At 48.6% G+C, this 20,525-nt stretch overlaps 1 protein-coding gene across 1 annotated transcript in view; it reads left to right on the top strand.

Moving 5' to 3' along the window:
* Window positions 1-349: 349 nt before the first annotated feature.
* Window positions 350-20,525, top strand: part of LOC123482070 (basic proline-rich protein-like) — a gene marked incomplete at its 3' end in the record, with an annotated part of 23,946 nt that continues 3,770 nt past the window's right edge. Inside the window, exon 1 of the mRNA XM_045208302.1 lies at window positions 350-437. Within this exon, the coding sequence (XP_045064237.1) occupies window positions 350-437 (88 nt within the window). The remainder of the gene's footprint in view (window positions 438-20,525) is intronic.

The raw sequence follows: 20,525 nt of genomic DNA, 5'->3' as shown, positions 1-20,525 counted from the left end.
AGGGTGCCATTTGGGCCGAAGCCTGGTCTGTTGAGGATGCGAGGTGAATATTGGAGATATTCTCGCAGTTCTGGACAAAATTGTGATTTGTGATCCCCATTGCTGTCATAGGGTATGATTGGCTAGGATATAGATTTAAACTATATATCTCCAAACTTGAGTGAAAAATGTGTTTATTTTGTAACTCTAAAAGTGATCATGATGTCTCCCTGAGCATTCAAGATGCATTCATCATATTTGAGTTTTGCTCAAGGTAAAGCAACATCAAAACAAAATGAACAGACACTCCTTAGGGGTTCCATTTTCTATCCAAGAGGTCCTTTATCTGAGGGCCATGGTTTAGGCTGGCATGGCATGGCACACACCTGACCCCGCGCCGCCCCCCGCCCTCCCGCCCCCTGACCACACCACCAAGGCTGACAATATGCCACGCTCCGGTGCCTCCGTCCCAACCCAGGTGCCTCTACAACATGCCCCCCCTCCCCCCAACCTGACCTAACCTGACCCATCCAAACAACGCCAAACCTGGGATATAGGGGCTTAGGACGCAGGCCCCTGGATCAGATGGTTGATGGTTCACCAGGTTCTGTGTTGGAGTTGGATGGAAACTTTCCAGGTGACGTGCTGGGGAGTGGGACAAGGCAGCAGGCTGGGGTGCTGTAGGTTAGGTTGATGTCAGAGGGAAGCTATTAGCTAGACGTATGGGGCTCATTGTGATCCATCTGTTAGGATTAGAGGTCTGCTGCTCCCTGGGCATCCATACTGTACTGTAGGTCACTGTCTCTCTCTGCCTGCTGCTCCCTGGGCATCCACACTGTACTGTAGGTCACTGTCTCTCTCTACCTGCTGCTCCCTGGGCATCCATACTGTACTGTAGGTCACTGTCTCTGTCTGTCTGCTGCTCCCTGGGGATCCATACTGTTCTGTAGGTCACTGTCTCTGTCTGCTGCTCCCTGGGTATCCATACTGTACTGTAGGTCACTGTCTCTCTCTGCCTGCTGCTCCCTGGGTATCCATACTGTACTGTAGGTCACTGTCTCGCTCTGCCTGCTGCTTCCTGGGTATCTATACTGTACTGTAGGTCACTGTCACTGTCTGCTGCTTCCTGGGTATCCATACTGTACTGTAGGTCACTGTCTATCTCTGCCTGCTGCTCCCTGGGTATCCATACTCTACTGTAGGTCACTGTCTCTCTCTGCTGCTTCCTGGGTATCCATAATGTACTGTAGGTCACTGTCTCTGTCTGCTGCTTCCTGGGTATCCATAATGTACTGTAGGTCACTGTCTCTGCCTGCTGCTTCCTGGGTATACATACTGTTATGTAGGTCACTGTCTCTCTCTGCTGCTTCCTGGGTATCCATAATGTACTATAGGTCACTGTCTCTGTCTGCTGCTTCCTGGGTATCCATATTGTTCTGTAGGTCACTGTCTCTGTCTGCTGCTCCCTGGGTATCCATACTGTACTGTAGGTCACTGTCTCTCTCTGCTGTTTCCTGTGTATCCATAATGTAATGTAGGTCACTGTTTCTGTCTGCTGCTTCCTGGATATCTATACTGTACTGTAGGTCACTGTCTCTATCTGCATGCTGCATCCTGGTTATCCATGCTGTACTGTAGGTCACTGTCTCTCTCTGCCTGCCGCTTCCTGGGTATCCATACTGTACTGTAGGTCACAGTCTCTGTCTGCCTGCTGCTTCCTGGGTATCCATACTGTTCTGTAGGTCACTGTCTCTCTCTGCCTGCTGCTCTCTGGGTATCCATACTGTACTGTAGGTCACTGTCTCTGCCTGCTGCTCCCTGAGTATCTATACTGTTCTGTAGGTCACTGTCTCAGTCTACTGCTCCCTGGGTATCCATACTGTACTGTAGGTCACTGTATCTCTCTGCCTTCTGCTTCCTGGGTATCTATACTGTACTGCAGGTCAGTGTCTCTGTCTGCTGCTTCCTGGGTATCCATACTGTACTGTAGGTCACAGTCTCTGTCTGCCTGCTGCTTCCTGGGTATCCATACTGTTCTGTAGGTCACTGTCTCTCTCTGCCTGCTGCTCTCTGGGTATCCATACTGTACTGTAGGTCACTGTCTCTGCCTGCTGCTCCCTGAGTATCTATACTGTTCTGTAGGTCACTGTCTCAGTCTACTGCTCCCTGGGTATCCATACTGTACTGTAGGTCACTGTATCTCTCTGCCTTCTGCTTCCTGGGTATCTATACTGTACTGCAGGTCAGTGTCTCTGTCTGCTGCTTCCTGGGTATCCATAATGTACTCTAGCTCACTGTCTCTGTTTGCTGCTTCCTGGGTATACATAAGGTACGGTAGGTCACTGTCTCTGCCTGCTGCTTCCAGGGTATGCATACTGTACTGTAGGTCACTGTCTCTGCCTGCTGCTTCCTGGGTATCCATAATGTACTGTAGGTCACTGTCTCTGTCTGCTGCTTCCTGGGTATCCATAATGTATTGTAGAACACTGACTCTGTCTGCTGCTTCCTGGGTATCCATACTGTTCTGTAGGTCACTGTCTCTGTCTACTGTTCCCTGGGTATCCATACTGTACTGTAGGTCACTGTGTCTGCCTGCTGCTTCCTGGGTAACCATACTGTACTGTAAGTAACTGTCTCTGCCTGCTGCTCCCTGGTTACCATACTGTACTGTAGGTCACTGTCTCTGTCTGCTGCTCCCTGGGTATCCATACTGTACTGTAGGTCACTGTCTCGCTTCTGCCTGCTGCTTCCTGGGTATCTATACTGTACTGTAGGTCACTGTCTCTGTCTGCTGCTTCCTGGGTATCCATACTGTACTATAGGTCACTGTCTATCTCTGCCTGCTGCTCCCTGGGTATCCATACTTAACTGTAGGTCACTGTCTCTCTCTGCTGCTGCCTGGGTATCCATAATGTACTGTAGGTCAATGTCTCTGTCTGCTGATTCCTGGGTATCCATAATGGACTGTAGGTCACTGTCTCTGCCTGCTGCTTCCTGGGTATCCATACTGTTCTGTAGGTCACTGTCTCTCTCTGTCTGCTGCTTCCTGGGTATCCATACTGCTCTGTAGGTCACTGTCTCTCTCTGCCTGCTGCTTCCTGGGTATCCATAATGTACTGTAGGTCACTGTCTCTCTCTGCTGCTGCCTGGGTATCCATAATGTACTGTAGGTCACTGTCTCTGCCTGCTGCTTCCTGGGTATCCATACTGTTCTGTAGGTCACTGTCTCTGCCTGCTGCTTCCTGGGTATCCATACTGCTCTGTAGGTCACTGTATCTCTCTGCCTGCTGCTTCCTGGGTATCCATAATGTACTGTAGGTAACTGTCTCTGTCTGCTGATTCCTGGGTATCCATAATGTACTGTAGGTCACTGTCTCTGAGTGCTGCTCCCTGTGTATCCATATTGTTCTGTAGGTCACTGTCTCTCTCTGATGCTTCCTGGGTATCCATAATGTACTGTAGGTCACTGTCTCTGTCTATGCTTCCTGGGTATCCATAATGTATTTTAGGTCACTGTCTCTGCCTGCTGCTTCCTGGGTATCCATACGGTTCTGTAGGTATCCATACTGTACTGTAGGTCACTGTCTCTGCCTGCTGTTCCCTGGTATCCATACTGTACTCTAGGTCACTGTCTCTGCCTGCTGCTCCCTGGAATCCATACTGTACTGTAGGTAACTGTCTCTGCCTGCTGCTCACTGGTATCCATACAGTACTGTAGGTCACTGTCTCTGCCGGCTGCTTCCTGGGTAACCATACTGTTCTATAGGTCACTGTCTGTGCCTGCTGCTTCCTGGGTATCCATACTGTACTCTAGGTCACTGTCTCTCTCTGCTGCTCCCTGGGCATCCATAATGTAATGTAGGTCAATGTCTCTCTCTGCTGCTTCCTGGGTGTCCATACTGTACTGTAGGTCACTGTCTCTGTCTGTCTGCTGCTCACTGGGTATCCGTACTGTACTGTAGGTCGATGTCTCTCTCTGTTGATTCCTGGGTATCCATACTGTACTGTAGGGCACTGTCTCTCTCTGCTGCTTCCTGGGTATCCAAACTGTACTGTAGGTCACTATCTCTCTCTGCCTGCTGCTCCCTGTGTATCCATACTGTACTGTAGGTCATTGTCTCTCTCTGCCTGCTGCTCCCTGGATATCCATACTGTACTGTAGGTCACTGTCTGTGCCTGCTGCTTCCTGGGTATCCATACTGTACTGTAGGTTACTGTCTCTCTCTGCCTGCTGCTCCCTGTGTATCCATACTGTACTGTAGGTCACTGTCTCTCTCTGCCTGCTGCTTCCAGGGTATCGATACTGTACTGTAGGTCACTGTCTCTGTCTGGTGCTTCCTGGGTATCCATACTGTACTATAGGTCACTGTCTATCTCTGCCTGCTGCTCCCTGGGTATCCATACTTAACTGTAGGTCACTGTCTCTCTCTGCTGCTTCCTGGGTATCCATAATGTACTGTAGGTCACCGTCTTTGTCTGCTGCTTCCTGGGTATCCATAATGTACTGTAGGTCACTGTCTCTGCCGGCTACTTCCTGGGTATCCATCATTTTCTGTAGGTCACTGTCTCTCTCTGCTGCTTCCTGGGTATCCATAATGTACTGTAGGTCACTGTCTGTGTCTGCTGCTTCCTGGGTATCCATATTGTTCTGTAGGTCACTGTCTCTGTCTGCTGCTCCCTGGGTATCCATACTGTACTGTAGGTCACTGTCTCTCTCTGCTGTTTCCTGTGTATCAATAATGTATTGTAGGTCACTGTCTCTGTCTGATGCTTCCTCGATATCCATACTGTACTGTAGGTCACTGTCTCTGTCTGCTGCTCCCTGGGTATCCATACTGTACTGTAGGTCACTGTCTCTATCTGCCTGCTGCTTCCTGTGTATCCATGCTGTACTGTAGGTCACTGTCTCTCTCTACCTGCCGCTTCCTGGGTATCCATACTGTACTGTAGGTCACTGTCTCTGTCTGCCTGCTGCTTCCTGGGTATCCATACTGTACTGTAGGTCACTGTCTATCTCTGCCTGCTGCTCCCTGGGTATCCATACAGTACTGTAGGTCACTGTCTCTCTCTGCTTTTTCCTGGGTATCCATAATATACTGTAGGTCACTGTCTCTGTCTGCTGCTTCCTGGGTATCCATAATGTACTGTAGGTCACTGTCTCTGCCTGCTGCTTCCTGGGTATCCATACTGTTATGTAGGTCACTGTCTCTCTCTGCTGCTTCCTGTGTATCAATAATGTATTGTAGGTCACTGTCTCTGTCTGCTGCTTCCTCGATATCCATACTGTACTGTAGGTCACTGTCTCTGTCTGCTGCTCCCTGGGTATACATACTGTACTGTAGGTCACTGTCTCTATCTGCCTGCTGCTTCCTGTGTATCCATGCTGTACTGTAGGTCACTGTCTCTCTACCTGCCGCTTCCTGGGTATCCATACTGTACTGTAGGTCACTGTCTCTGTCTGCCTGCTGCTTCCTGGGTATCCATAATGTACTGTAGGTCACTGTCTATCTCTGCCTGCTGCTCCCTGGGTATCCATACAGTACTGTAGGTCATTGTCTCTCTCTGCTGCTGCCTGGGTATCCATAATGTACTGTAGGTCACTGTCTCTGTCTGCTGATTCCTGGGTATCCACAATGTAATGTAGGTCACTGTCTCTGCCTGCTGCTTCCTGGGTATCCATACTGTTCTGTAGGTCACTGTCTCTCTCTGCCTGCTGCTTCCTGGGTATCCATAATGTACCGTAGGTAACGGTCTCTGTCTGCTGCTTCCTGGGTATTCATAATGTGTTGTAGGTCGCTGTCTCTGTCTGCTGCTTCCTGGGTATCCATACTGTTCTGTAGGTCACTGTCTCTGTCTGCTGCTTCCTGGGTATCCATACTGTACTGTAGGTCACTGGCTCTGTCTGCTGCTTTCTGGTTATCCATACTGTACTGTAGGTCACTGTCGCTCTCTGCTGCTCCCTGGGTATCCATAATGTAATGTAGGTCACTGTCTCTCTCTGCTGCTTTCTGGGTATCCATACTGTACTGTAGGTCACTGTCTCTGTCTGTCTGCTGCTCCCTGTGTATCCATACTGTTCTGTAGGTCACTGTCTCTCTCTGATGCTTCCTGGGTATCCATAATGTACTGTAGGTCACTGTCTCTGTCCACTGCTTCCTGGGTATCCATAATGTATTGTAGGTCACTGTCTCTGTCCGCTGCTTCCTGGGTATCCATACTGTACTGTAGGTCACTGTCTCTGTCTGCTGCTCCCTGGGTATCCATACTGTACTGTAGGTCACTGTCTCTGCCTGCTGTTCCCTGTTATCCATACTGTACTGTAGGTCACTGTCTCTTTCTGCCTGCTGCTTCCTGGGTATCCATACTGTACTGTAGGTCACTGTCTCTCTCTGCCTGCTGCTTCCTGGGTAACCATACTGTACTGTAGGTCACTGTCTCTGCCTGCTGTTCCCTGGTATCCATACTGAACTGTAGGTAACTGTCTCTGCCTGCTGCTCCTTGGTATCCATACTGTACTGTAGGTCACGAACTCTGCCTGCTGCTTCCTGGGTATCCATACTGTACTGTAGGTCACTGTCTCTCTCTGCCTGCTGTTTCCTGGATATCCATAATGTACTGTAGGTCACTTTCTTTCTCTGCCTGCTGCTTCCTGAGTATCCATACTGTACTATAGGTCACTGTCTATCGCTGTCTGCTGCTCCCTGATTATCCATACTTAACTGTAGGTCACTGTCTCTCTCTGCTGCTGCCTGGGTATCCATAATGTACTGTAGGTCACTGTCGCTCTCTGCTGCTCCCTGGGTATCCATAATGTAATGTAGGTCACTGTCTCTCTCTGCTGCTTTCTGGGTATCCATACTGTACTGTAGGTCACTGTCTCTGTCTGTCTGCTGCTCCCTGTGTATCCATACTGTTCTGTAGGTCACTGTCTCTCTCTGATGCTTCCTGGGTATCCATAATGTACTGTAGGTCACTGTCTCTGTCCACTGCTTCCTGGGTATCCATAATGTATTGTAGGTCACTGTCTCTGTCCGCTGCTTCCTGGGTATCCATACTGTACTGTAGGTCACTGTCTCTGTCTGCTGCTCCCTGGGTATCCATACTGTACTGTAGGTCACTGTCTCTGCCTGCTGTTCCCTGTTATCCATACTGTACTGTAGGTCACTGTCTCTTTCTGCCTGCTGCTTCCTGGGTATCCATACTGTACTGTAGGTCACTGTCTCTCTCTGCCTGCTGCTTCCTGGGTAACCATACTGTACTGTAGGTCACTGTCTCTGCCTGCTGTTCCCTGGTATCCATACTGAACTGTAGGTAACTGTCTCTGCCTGCTGCTCCTTGGTATCCATACTGTACTGTAGGTCACGAACTCTGCCTGCTGCTTCCTGGGTATCCATACTGTACTGTAGGTCACTGTCTCTCTCTGCCTGCTGTTTCCTGGATATCCATAATGTACTGTAGGTCACTTTCTTTCTCTGCCTGCTGCTTCCTGAGTATCCATACTGTACTATAGGTCACTGTCTATCGCTGTCTGCTGCTCCCTGATTATCCATACTTAACTGTAGGTCACTGTCTCTCTCTGCTGCTGCCTGGGTATCCATAATGTACTGTAGGTCACTGTCTCTGTCTGCTGCTTCCTGGGCATCCATACTGTACTGTAGGTCACTGTCTCTCTCTGCCTGCTGCTTCCTGGGTATCCATACTATACTGTAGGTCACTGTCTCTCTCCGCTGCTCCCTGGGTATCCATAATGTAATGTAGGTCACTGTCTCTCTCTGCTGCTTCCTTGGTATCCATACTGTACTGTAGGTCACTGTCTCTCTCTGTCTGCTGCTCCCTGTGTATCCATATTGTTCTGTAGGTCACTGTCTCTCTCTGATGCTTCCTGGATATCCATAATGTACTGTAGGTCACTGTCTCTGTCTGCTGCTCCCTGGGTATCCATACTGTACTGTAGGTAACTGTCTCTGCCTGCTGCTCCCTGGTTTCCATACTGTACTGTAGGTCACTGTCTCTCTCTGCCTGCCACTTCCTGGGTATCCATACTGTACCATAGGTCACGGTCTCTCTCTGCCTGCTGCTCTCTGGGTATCCATACTGTACTGTAGGTCACTGTCTCTGCCTGCTGCTCCCTGAGTATCTATACTGTTCTGTAGGTCACTGTCTCAGTCTACTGCTCCCTGGGTATCTATACTGTACTGCAGGTCAGTGTCTCTGTCTGCTGCTTCCTGGGTATCCATAATGTACTCTAGCTCACTGTCTCTGTTTGCTGCTTCCTGGGTATACATAAGGTACTATAGGTCACTGTCTCTGCCTGCTGCTTCCAGGGTATGCATACTCTACTGTAGGTCACTGTCTCTTCCTGCTGCTTCCTGGGTATCCATAATGTACTGTAGGTCACTGTCTCTGTCTGCTGCTTCCTGGGTATCCATAATGTATTGTAGAACACTGTCTCTGTCTGCTGCTTCCTGGGTATCCATACTGTTCTGTAGGTCACTGTCTCTGTCTACTGTTCCCTGGGTATCCATACTGTACTGTAGGTCACTGTGTCTGCCTGCTGCTTCCTGGGTAACCATACTGTACTGTAAGTAACTGTCTCTGCCTGCTGCTCCCTGGTTACCATACTGTACTGTAGGTCACTGTCTCTGTCTGCTGCTCCCTGGGTATCCATACTGTACTGTAGGTCACTGTCTCGCTCTGCCTGCTGCTTCCTGGGTATCTATACTGTACTGTAGGTCACTGTCTCTGTCTGCTGCTTCCTGGGTATCCATACTGTACTATAGGTCACTGTCTATCTCTGCCTGCTGCTCCCTGGGTATCCATACTTAACTGTAGGTCACTGTCTCTCTCTGCTGCTGCCTGGGTATCCATAATGTACTGTAGGTCAATGTCTCTGTCTGCTGATTCCTGGGTATCCATAATGGACTGTAGGTCACTGTCTCTGCCTGCTGCTTCCTGGGTATCCATACTGTTCTGTAGGTCACTGTCTCTCTCTGTCTGCTGCTTCCTGGGTATCCATACTGCTCTGTAGGTCACTGTCTCTCTCTGCCTGCTGCTTCCTGGGTATCCATAATGTACTGTAGGTCACTGTCTCTCTCTGCTGCTGCCTGGGTATCCATAATGTACTGTAGGTCACTGTCTCTGCCTGCTGCTTCCTGGGTATCCATACTGTTCTGTAGGTCACTGTCTCTGCCTGCTGCTTCCTGGGTAACCATACTGCTCTGTAGGTCACTGTATCTCTCTGCCTGCTGCTTCCTGGGTATCCATAATGTACTGTAGGTAACTGTCTCTGTCTGCTGATTCCTGGGTATCCATAATGTACTGTAGGTCACTGTCTCTGAGTGCTGCTCCCTGTGTATCCATATTGTTCTGTAGGTCACTGTCTCTCTCTGATGCTTCCTGGGTATCCATAATGTACTGTAGGTCACTGTCTCTGTCTATGCTTCCTGGGTATCCATAATGTATTTTAGGTCACTGTCTCTGCCTGCTGCTTCCTGGGTATCCATACGGTTCTGTAGGTATCCATACTGTACTGTAGGTCACTGTCTCTGCCTGCTGTTCCCTGGTATCCATACTGTACTGTAGGTCACTGTCTCTGCCTGCTGCTCCCTGGAATCCATACTGTACTGTAGGTAACTGTCTCTGCCTGCTTCTCACTGGTATCCATACTGTACTGTAGGTCACTGTCTCTGCCGGCTGCTTCCTGGGTAACCATACTGTTCTATAGGTCACTGTCTGTGCCTGCTGCTTCCTGGGTATCCATACTGCACTCTAGGTCACTGTCTCTCTCTGCTGCTCCCTGGGCATCCATAATGTAATGTAGGTCACTGTCTCTCTCTGCTGCTTCCTGGGTGTCCATACTGTACTGTAGGTCACTGTCTCTGTCTGTCTGCTGCTCCCTGGGTATCCGTACTGTACTGTAGGTCGATGTCTCTCTCTGTTGATTCCTGGGTATCCATACTTTACTGTAGGGCACTGTCTCTCTCTGCTGCTTCCTGGGTATCCAAACTGTACTGTAGGTCACTATCTCTCTCTGCCTGCTGCTTCCTGTGTATCCATACTGTACTGTAGGTCACTGTCTCTCTCTGCCTGCTGCTCCCTGGATATCCATACTGTACTGTAGGTCACTGTCTGTGCCTGCTGCTTCCTGGGTATCCATACTGTACTGTAGGTTACTGTCTCTCTCTGCCTGCTGCTCCCTGTGTATCCATACTGTACTGTAGGTCACTGTCTCTCTCTGCCTGCTGCTCCCTGGGTATCCATACTGTACTGTAGGTCACTGTCTCTCTCTGCCTGCTGCTCCCTGGGTATCCATACTGTACTGTAGGTCACTGTATCTCTCTGCCTGATGCTTCCTGGGTATCCATATTGTACTGTAGGTCACTGTCTCTCTCTGCCTGCTGTTTCCTGGGTATCGATACTGTACTGTAGGTCACTGTCTCTCTCTGCCTGCTGCTTCCAGGGTATCAATACTGTACTGTAGGTCACTGTCTCTGTCTGTTGCTCCCTGGTTATCCATACTGTACTGTAGGTCATGGTATCTCTCTGCCTGCTGCTCCCTGGGTATCCATACTGTACTGTAAGTCACTGTCTCGCTCTTCCATGTTGCTTCCTGGCTATCTATACTGTACTGTAGGTCACTGTCTCTGCCTGCTGTTCCCTGGTATCCATACTGTACTGTAGGTCACTGTCTCTCTCTGCCTGCTGCTTCCAGGGTATCGATACTGTACTGTAGGTCACTGTCTCTGTCTGCTGCTTCCTGGGTATCCATACTGTACTATAGGTCACTGTCTATCTCTGCCTGCTGCTCCCTGGGTATCCATACTTAACTGTAGGTCACTGTCTCTCTCTGCTGCTTCCTGGGTATCCATAATGTACTGTAGGTCACCGTCTTTGTCTGCTGCTTCCTGGGTATCCATAATGTACTGTAGGTCACTGTCTCTGCCGGCTACTTCCTGGGTATCCATCATTTTCTGTAGGTCACTGTCTCTCTCTGCTGCTTCCTGGGTATCCATAATGTACTGTAGGTCACTGTCTGTGTCTGCTGCTTCCTGGGTATCCATATTGTTCTGTAGGTCACTGTCTCTGTCTGCTGCTCCCTGGGTATCCATATTGTACTGTAGGTCACTGTCTCTCTCTGCTTGCTGTTTCCTGGGTATCGATACTGTACTGTAGGTCACTGTCTCTCTCTGCCTGCTGCTTCCAGGGTATCGATACTGTACTGTCGGTCACTGTCTCTGTCTGTTGCTCCCTGGTTATCCATACTGTACTGTAGGTCATGGTATCTCTCTGCCTGCTGCTCCCTGGGTATCCATACTGTACTGTAAGTCACTGTCTCGCTCTTCCATGTTGCTTCCTGGCTATCTATACTGTACTGTAGGTCACTGTCTCTGCCTGCTGTTCCCTGGTATCCATACTGTACTGTAGGTCACTGTCTCTCTCTGCCTGCTGCTTCCAGGGTATCGATACTGTACTGTAGGTCACTGTCTCTGTCTGCTGCTTCCTGGGTATCCATACTGTACTATAGGTCACTGTCTATCTCTGCCTGCTGCTCCCTGGGTATCCATACTTAACTGTAGGTCACTGTCTCTCTCTGCTGCTTCCTGGGTATCCATAATGTACTGTAGGTCACCGTCTTTGTCTGCTGCTTCCTGGGTATCCATAATGTACTGTAGGTCACTGTCTCTGCCGGCTACTTCCTGGGTATCCATCATTTTCTGTAGGTCACTGTCTCTCTCTGCTGCTTCCTGGGTATCCATAATGTACTGTAGGTCACTGTCTGTGTCTGCTGCTTCCTGGGTATCCATATTGTTCTGTAGGTCACTGTCTCTGTCTGCTGCTCCCTGGGTATCCATACTGTACTGTAGGTCACTGTCTCTCTCTGCTGTTTCCTGTGTATCAATAATGTATTGTAGGTCACTGTCTCTGTCTGATGCTTCCTTGATATCCATACTGTACTGTAGGTCACTGTCTCTGTCTGCTGCTCCCTGGGTATCCATACTGTACTGTAGGTCACTGTCTCTATCTGCCTGCTGCTTCCTGTGTATCCATGCTGTACTGTAGGTCACTGTCTCTCTCTACCTGCCGCTTCCTGGGTATCCATACTGTACTGTAGGTCACTGTCTCTGTCTGCCTGCTGCTTCCTGGGTATCCATACTGTACTGTAGGTCACTGTCTATCTCTGCCTGCTGCTCCCTGGGTATCCATACAGTACTGTAGGTCACTGTCTCTCTCTGCTTTTTCCTGGGTATCCATAATGTACTGTAGGTCATTGTCTCTGTCTGCTGCTTCCTGGGTATCCATAATGTACTGTAGGTCACTGTCTCTGCCTGCTGCTTCCTGGGTATCCATACTGTTATGTAGGTCACTGTCTCTCTCTGCTATTTCCTGTGTATCAATAATGTATTGTAGGTCACTGTCTCTGTCTGCTGCTACCTCGATATCCATACTGTACTGTAGGTCACTGTCTCTGTCTGCTGCTCCCTGGGTATCCATACTGTACTGTAGGTCACTGTCTCTATCTGCCTGCTGCTTCCTGTGTATCCATGCTGTACTGTAGGTCACTGTCTCTCTACCTGCCGCTTCCTGGGTATCCATACTGTACTGTAGGTCACTGTCTCTGTCTGCCTGCTGCTTCCTGGGTATCCATACTGTACTGTAGGTCACTGTCTATCTCTGCCTGCTGCTCCCTGGGTATCCATACAGTACTGTAGGTCATTGTCTCTCTCTGCTGCTGCCTGGGTATCCATAATGTACTGTAGGTCACTGTCTCTGTCTGCTGATTCCTGGGTATCCACAATGTAATGTAGGTCACTGTCTCTGCCTGCTGCTTCCTGGGTATCCATACTGTTCTGTAGGTCACTGTCTCTCTCTGCCTGCTGCTTCCTGGGTATCCATAATGTACCGTAGGTAACGGTCTCTGTCTGCTGCTTCCTGGGTATTCATAATGTGTTGTAGGTCGCTGTCTCTGTCTGCTGCTTCCTGGGTATCCATACTGTTCTGTAGGTCACTGTCTCTGTCTGCTGCTTCCTGGGTATCCATACTGTACTGTAGGTCACTGGCTCTGTCTGCTGCTTCCTGGTTATCCATACTGTACTGTAGGTCACTGTCGCTCTCTGCTGCTCCCTGGGTATCCATAATGTAATGTAGGTCACTGTCTCTTTCTGCTGCTTTCTGGGTATCCATACTGTACTGTAGGTCACTGTCTCTGTCTGTCTGCTGCTCCCTGTGTATCCATACTGTTCTGTAGGTCACTGTCTCTCTCTGATGCTTCCTGGGTATCCATAATGTACTGTAGGTCACTGTCTCTGTCCACTGCTTCCTGGGTATCCATAATGTATTGTAGGTCACTGTCTCTGTCCGCTGCTTCCTGGGTATCCATACTGTACTGTAGGTCACTGTCTCTGTCTGCTGCTCCCTGGGTATCCATACTGTACTGTAGGTCACTGTCTCTGCCTGCTGTTCCCTGTTATCCATACTGTACTGTAGGTCACTGTCTCTCTCTGCCTGCTGCTTCCTGGGTATCCATACTGTACTGTAGGTCACTGTCTCTCTCTGCCTGCTGCTTCCTTGGTAACCATACTGTACTGTAGGTCACTGTCTCTGCCTGCTGCTCCCTGGTATCCATACTGAACTGTAGGTAACTGTCTTTGTCTGCTGCTCCTTGGTATCCATACTGTACTGTAGGTCACGAACTCTGCTTGCTGCTTCCTGGGTATCCATACTGTACTGTAGGTCACTGTCTCTCTCTGCCTGCTGTTTCCTGGATATCCATAATGTACTGTAGGTCACTTTCTTTCTCTGCCTGCTGCTTCCTGGGTATCCATACTGTACTATAGGTCACTGTCTATCGCTGTCTGCTGCTCCCTGATTATCCATACTTAACTGTAGGTCACTGTTTCTCTCTGCTGCTGCCTGGGTATCCATAATGTACTGTAGGTCACTGTCTCTGTCTGCTGCTTCCTGGGCATCCATACTGTACTGTAGGTCACTGTCTCTCTCTGCCTGCTGCTTCCTGGGTATCCATACTATACTGTAGGTCACTGTCTCTCTCCGCTGCTCCCTGGGTATCCATAATGTAATGTAGGTCACTGTCTCTCTCTGCTGCTTCCTGGGTATCCATACTGTACTGTAGGTCACTGTCTCTCTCTGTCTGCTGCTCCCTGTGTATCCATATTGTTCTGTAGGTCACTGTCTCTCTCTGATGCTTCCTGGATATCCATAATGTACTGTAGGTCACTGTCTCTGTCTGCTGCTCCCTGGGTATCCATACTGTACTGTAGGTAACTGTCTCTGCCTGCTGCTCCCTGGTTTCCATACTGTACTGTAGGTCACTGTCTCTCTCTGCCTGCCACTTCCTGGGTATCCATACTGTACCATAGGTCACAGTCTCTCTCTGCCTGCTGCTCTCTGGGTATCCATACTGTACTGTAGGTCACTGTCTCTGCCTGCTGCTCCCTGAGTATCTATACTGTTCTGTAGGTCACTGTCTCAGTCTACTGCTCCCTGGGTATCCATACTGTACTATAGGTCACTGTATCTCGCTGCCTTCTGCTTCCTGGGTATCTATACTGTACTGCAGGTCAGTGTCTCTGTCTGCTGCTTCCTGGGTATCCATAATGTACTGTAGCTCACTGTGTCTGTTTGCTGTTTCCTGGGTATCCATAAGGTACTGTAGGTCACTGTCTCTGCCTGCTGCTTCCAGGGTATCCATACTGTACTGTAGGTCACTGTCTCTGCCTGCTGCTTCCTGGGTATCCATAATGTACTGTAGGTCACTGTCTCTGTCTGCTGCTTCCTGGGTATCCATAATGTATTGTAGAACACTGTCTCTGTCTGCTGCTTCCTGGGTATCCATACTTTTCTGTAGGTCACTGTCTCTGTCTGCTGTTCCCTGGGTATCCATACTGTACTGTAGGTCACTGTCTCTGCCTGCTGTTCCCTGTTTATACATACTGAACTGTAGGTCACTGTCTCTGCCTGCTGCTTCCTGGGTAACCATACTGTACTGTAGGTAACTGTCTCTGCCTGCTGCTCCCTGGTTACCATACTGTACTGTAGGTCACTGTCTTTGTCTGCTGCTCCCTGGGTATCCATACTGTACTGTAGGTCACTGTCTCGCTCTGCCTGCTGCTTCCTGGGTATCATACTGTACTGTAGGTCACTGTCTCTGTCTGCTGCTTCCTGGGTATCCAAACTGTACTATAGGTCACTGTCTATCTCTGCCTGCTGCTCCCTGGGTATCCATACTTAACTGTAGGTCACTGTCTCTCTCTGCTGCTGCCTGGGTATCCATAATGTACTGTAGTTCACTGTCTCTGTCTGCTGATTCCTGGGTATCCATAATGTACTGTAGCTCAATGTCTCTGCCTGCTGCTTCCTGGGTATCCATACTGCTGTGTAGGTCACTGTCTCTCTCTGCCTGTTGCTTCCTGGGTATCCATAAGGTACTGTAGGTCACTGTCTCTGCCTGCTGCTTCCAGGGTATCCATACTGTACTGTAGGTCACTGTCTCTGCCTGCTGCTTCCTGGGTATCCATAATGTACTGTAGGTCACTGTCTCTGTCTGCTGCTCCCTGGGTATCCATACTGTACTGTAGGTCACTGTCTCGCTCTGCCTGCTGCTTCCTGGGTATCTATACTGTACTGTAGGTCACTGTCTCTGTCTGCTGCTTCCTGGGTATCCAAACTGTACTATAGGTCACTGTCTATCTCTGCCTGCTGCTCCCTGGGTATCCATACTTAACTGTAGGTCACTGTCTCTCTCTGCTGTTGCCTGGGTATCCATAATGTACTGTAGTTCACTGTCTCTGTCTGCTGATTCCTGGGTATCCATAATGTACTGTAGCTCAATGTCTCTGCCTGCTGCTTCCTGGGTATCCATACTGCTGTGTAGGTCACTGTCTCTCTCTGCCTGTTGCTTCCTGGGTATCCATAATGTACTGTAGGTCACTGTCTCTCTCTGCTGCTGCCTGGGTATCCATAATGTACTGTAGGTCACTGTCTCTGCCTGCTGCTTCCTGGGTTTCCATACTGTTCTGTAGGTCACTGTCTCTGCCTGCTGCTTCCTGGGTCTCCATACTGCTCTGTAGGTCACTGTCTCTCTCTGCCTGCTGCTTCCTGGGTATCTATAATGTACTGTAGGTAACTGTCTCTGTCTGCTGATTCCTGGGTATCCATAATGTACTGTAGGTCACTGTCTCTGTCTGCTGCTTCCTGGGTATTCATAATGTTTTGTAGGTCACTGTCTCTGTCTGCTTTTTCCTGGGTATCCATACTGTTCTGTAGGTCACTGTCTCTGTCTGCTGCTCCCTGGGTATCCATACTGTACTGTAGGTCACTGTCTCTGCCTGCTGCTTCCTGGGTATCCATACTGTACTGTAGGTCACTGTCTCTCTCTGCTGCTCCCTGGGTATCCATACTGTACTGTAGGTCACTGTCTCTGCCTGCTGTTCCCTGGTATCCATACTGTACTGTAGGTCACTGTCTCTGCCTGCTGCTCCCTGGAATCCATACTGTACTGTAGGTAACTGTCTCTGCCTGCTTCTCCCTGGTATCCATACTGTACTATAGGTCACTGTCTCTGCCGGCTGCTTTCTGGGTAACCATACTGTTCTATAGGTCACTGTCTGTGCCTGCTGCTTCCTGGGTATCCATACTGTACTCTAGGCCACTGGTTCTCTCTGCTGCTCCCTGGGCATCCATAATGTAATGTAGGTCACTGTCTCTCTCTGCTGCTTCCTGTGTGTCCATACTGTACTGTAGGTAACTGTCTCTCTCTTCCTGCTGCTTCCAGGGTATCCATACTGTACTGTAGGTCACTGTCTCTCTCTGCCTGCTGCTCCCTGGGTATCCATACTGTACTGTAGGTCACTGTCTCTCTCTTCCTGCTGCTTCCAGGGTATCCATACTGTACTGTAGGTCACTGACTCTCTCTGCTGCTGCCTGGGTATCCATAATGTACTGTAGGTCACTGTCTCTGTCTGCTGACTCCTGGGTTTCCACAATGTACTGTAGGTCACTGTCTCTGCCTGCTGCTTCCTGGGTATCCATACTGTTCTGTATGTCACTGTCTCTCTCTTCCTGCTGCTTCCTGGGTATCCATAATGTACCGTAGGTCACGGTCTCTGTCTGCTGCTTCCTGAGTATACATACTTAACTGTAGGTCAATGTCTCTCTCTGCTGCTGCCTGGGTATCCATATTGTAGTGTAGGTCACTGTCTCTGTCTGCTGCTTCCTGGGTATCCATACTGTACTGTAGGTCACAGTCTCTCTCTGCTGCTCCCTGGGTATCCATAATGTAATGTAGGTCACTGTCTCTCTCTGCTGCTTCCTGGGTATCCATACTGTACTGTAGGTCACTGTCTCTGTCTGTCTGCTGCTCCCTGTGTATCCATACTGTTCTGTAGGTCACTGTTTCTCTCTGATGCTTCCTGGGTATCCATAATGTACTGTAGTTCACTGTCTCTGTCCACTGCTTCCTGAGTATCCATAATGTATTGTAGGTCACTGTCTCTGTCTGCTGCTTCCTGGGTATCCATTCTGTTCTGTAGGTCACTGGCTCTGTCTGCTGCTCCCTGGGTATCCATACTGTACTGTAGGTCACTGTCTCTGCCTGCTGTTCCCTGTTATCCATACTGTACTGTAGGTCACTATCTCTGCCTGCTGTTTCCTGGGTATCCATACTGTACTGTAGGTCACTGTTTCTCTCTGCCTGCTGCTTCCTGGATATCCATACTGTACTGTAGGTCACTGTCTCTCTCTGCCTGCTGCTTCCTGGGTATCCATACTGTACTGTAGGTCACTGTCTCTGTCTTTTAGCTTGCACTTGATTTAAATTGAGCTTCAATGGATGGTGCAATGGAACAAATGGAATAGTCCCAAAACTGCAAACCCCTCCCTCCTGGCTGGCACTTTAGACAGCCTCAATCAAACGCTCAAACTATTTGAAAGAAAATACATGTGGTTTGAACCCAGGTCTGGTGTGGAGGACTCCATCAGAGCAAGATGCAGGTGTGTTGATATGGTCCAGAGCTTAGTAGCTAGGCTCAGGTCAACAGATGGCCTCTTTAGGTTAGTTCTGTCTGCTGTTACTGAGGCCTGGGCGGACCTAGTCTACGCTGGGAAGTCCCTTGTCTGTCTCATACACAGTACTGGCCTTTCATTTTGTTTTGATGGGTGTACAGTGGGGAAAAAAAGTATTTAGTCAGCCACCAATTGTGCAAGTTCTCCCACTTAAAAAGATGAGAGAGGCCTGTCATTTTCATCATAGGTAAACGTCAACTATGACAGACAAATTGAGAAAAAAAATTCCATAAAATCACATTGTAGGATTTTTAATGAATTTATTTGCAAATTATGGTGGAAAATAAGTATTTGGTCACCTACAAACAAGCAAGATTTCTGTCTCTCACAGACCTGTAACTTCTTCTTTAAGAGGCTCCTCTGTCCTCCACTCGTTACCTGTATTAATGGCACCTGTTTGAACTTGTTATCAGTATAAAAGACACCTGTCCACAACCTCAAACAGTCACACTCCAAACTCCACTATGGCCAAGACCAAAGAGCTGTCAAAGGACACCAGAAACAAAATTGTAGACCTGCACCAGGCTGGGAAGACTGAATTTGCAATAGGTAAGCAGCTTGGTTTGAAGAAATCAACTGTGGGAGCAATTATTAGGAAATGGAAGACATACAAGACCACTGATAATCTCCCTCGATCTGGGGCTCCATGCAAGAGCTCACCCCGTGGGGTCAAAATGATCACAAGAACGGTGAGCAAAAATCCAAGAACCACATGGGGGGACCTAGTGAATGACCTGCAGAGAGCTGGGACCAAAGTTACAAAGCCTACCATCAGAAACACACTACGCCGCCAGGGACTCAAATCCTGCAGTGCAAGACGTGTCCCCTGCTTAAGCCAGTACATGTCCAGGCCCGTCTGAAGTTTGCTAGAGTGCATTTGGATCATCCAGAAGAGAATTGGGAGAATGTCATATGGTCAGATGAAACCAAAATAGAACTTTTTGGTAAAAACTCAACTTGTCGTGTTTGGAGGACAAAGAATGCTGAGTTGCATCCAAAGAACACCATACCTACTGTGAAGCATGGGGGTGGAAACATCATGCTTTGGGGCTGTTTTTTCTGCAAAGGGACCAGGACAACTGATCTGTGTAAAGGAAAGAATGAATGGGGCCATGTATCGTGAGATTTTGAGAGAAAACCTCCCTTCCATCAGCAAGGGCATTGAAGATGAAACGGGCTGGGTCTTTCAGCATGACAATGATCCCAAACACACCGCCCGGGCAAAGAAGGAGTGGCTTCGTAAGAAGCATTTCAAGGTCCTGGAGTGGCCTAGCCAGTCTCCAGATCTCAACCCCATAGAAAATCTTTGGAGGGTGTTGAAAGTCCGTGTTGCCCAGCGACAGCCCTAAAACATCACTGCTCTAGAGGAGATCTGCATGGAGGAATGGGCCAAAATACCAGCAACAGTGTGTAGAAAACCTTGTGAAGACTTACAGAAAACGTTTGACCTGTGTCATTGCCAACAAAGGGTATATAACAAAGTATTGAGAAACTTTTATTATTGACCAAATACTTATTTTCCACCATAATTTGCAAATAAATTCATTAAAAATCCTACAATGTGATTTTCTGGATTATTTACCCTCATTTTGTCTGTCATAGTTGGCGTGTACCTATGATGAAAATTACAGGCCTCTCTCATCTTTTTAAGTGGGAGAACTTGCACAATTGGTGACTGACTAAATACTTTTTTTCCCCACTGTATGTAGTTGGTCTCAAATGGGATATTTCATTTAAAACTGTATGAAATGAAAAGTTCTTACATTTGTATTTCATTCTCCTTAACTCAGCTCAGCAAAAATGTTGGAGAGCCGTTTAGATATAAATCTCTTGATACAGACAGAACAGCCTATTATACAGTTTTCCAGATTATAGTGACTAAATATTGTTTTAATAAACTGGAATTATATCTATCCTTGTTTACAGATTTCTTGTTCACTTTTTCATAAGCATGGCCTTAATTTCCACTCCCAGTTTATATGCTGGCAGGCTGAAGTGTTATGTTTAGAATTTGGGATCCAGGAGGATAAATCAAGCGTTCTGGCACAGAATCCAGTCCATGAGCAGTCTCTCCCTGTTGCTAATACAATCTACCTCTCCTACACGACAGCATTGCCATCTGTGAAAGACAGAGACAGAGGGAAACTAATTATTGGTAATTGAATACTGCAAATATGTATTGGAAACCATCGTTCCCTTTCCTTTGTCTGACAGTGATGTCTGAATCCAGTATCTGGAAGTGCCATTGCTTGTGTTGTTTTTTCCATGGGGTCAGGAGGAGGAGGAGGAGAAGGAAGAGGAGGTGCTATCCTAGCGGTCTAGCAGGCCAGGCAGCGGGCCAACAGTCTCTCCTACAGGTCATGCTAAGCCCCAGTTGGAGGTTGGAGCCTTGCCTTGCCCTCACCAGGGGCCTGGCATACCAACCTTGACATCTGCGTCCCCAGCAGAAAGAAGCAGCCTGGGCT

This window comes from Coregonus clupeaformis, chromosome 28 (genome assembly GCF_020615455.1).
Source record: "Coregonus clupeaformis isolate EN_2021a chromosome 28, ASM2061545v1, whole genome shotgun sequence".
NCBI classification, from domain to species: domain Eukaryota; kingdom Metazoa; phylum Chordata; class Actinopteri; order Salmoniformes; family Salmonidae; genus Coregonus; species Coregonus clupeaformis.
The sequence above is the reverse complement of the archived record's forward strand: the minus strand, read 5'-3'. Positions and strand labels throughout refer to the sequence as shown.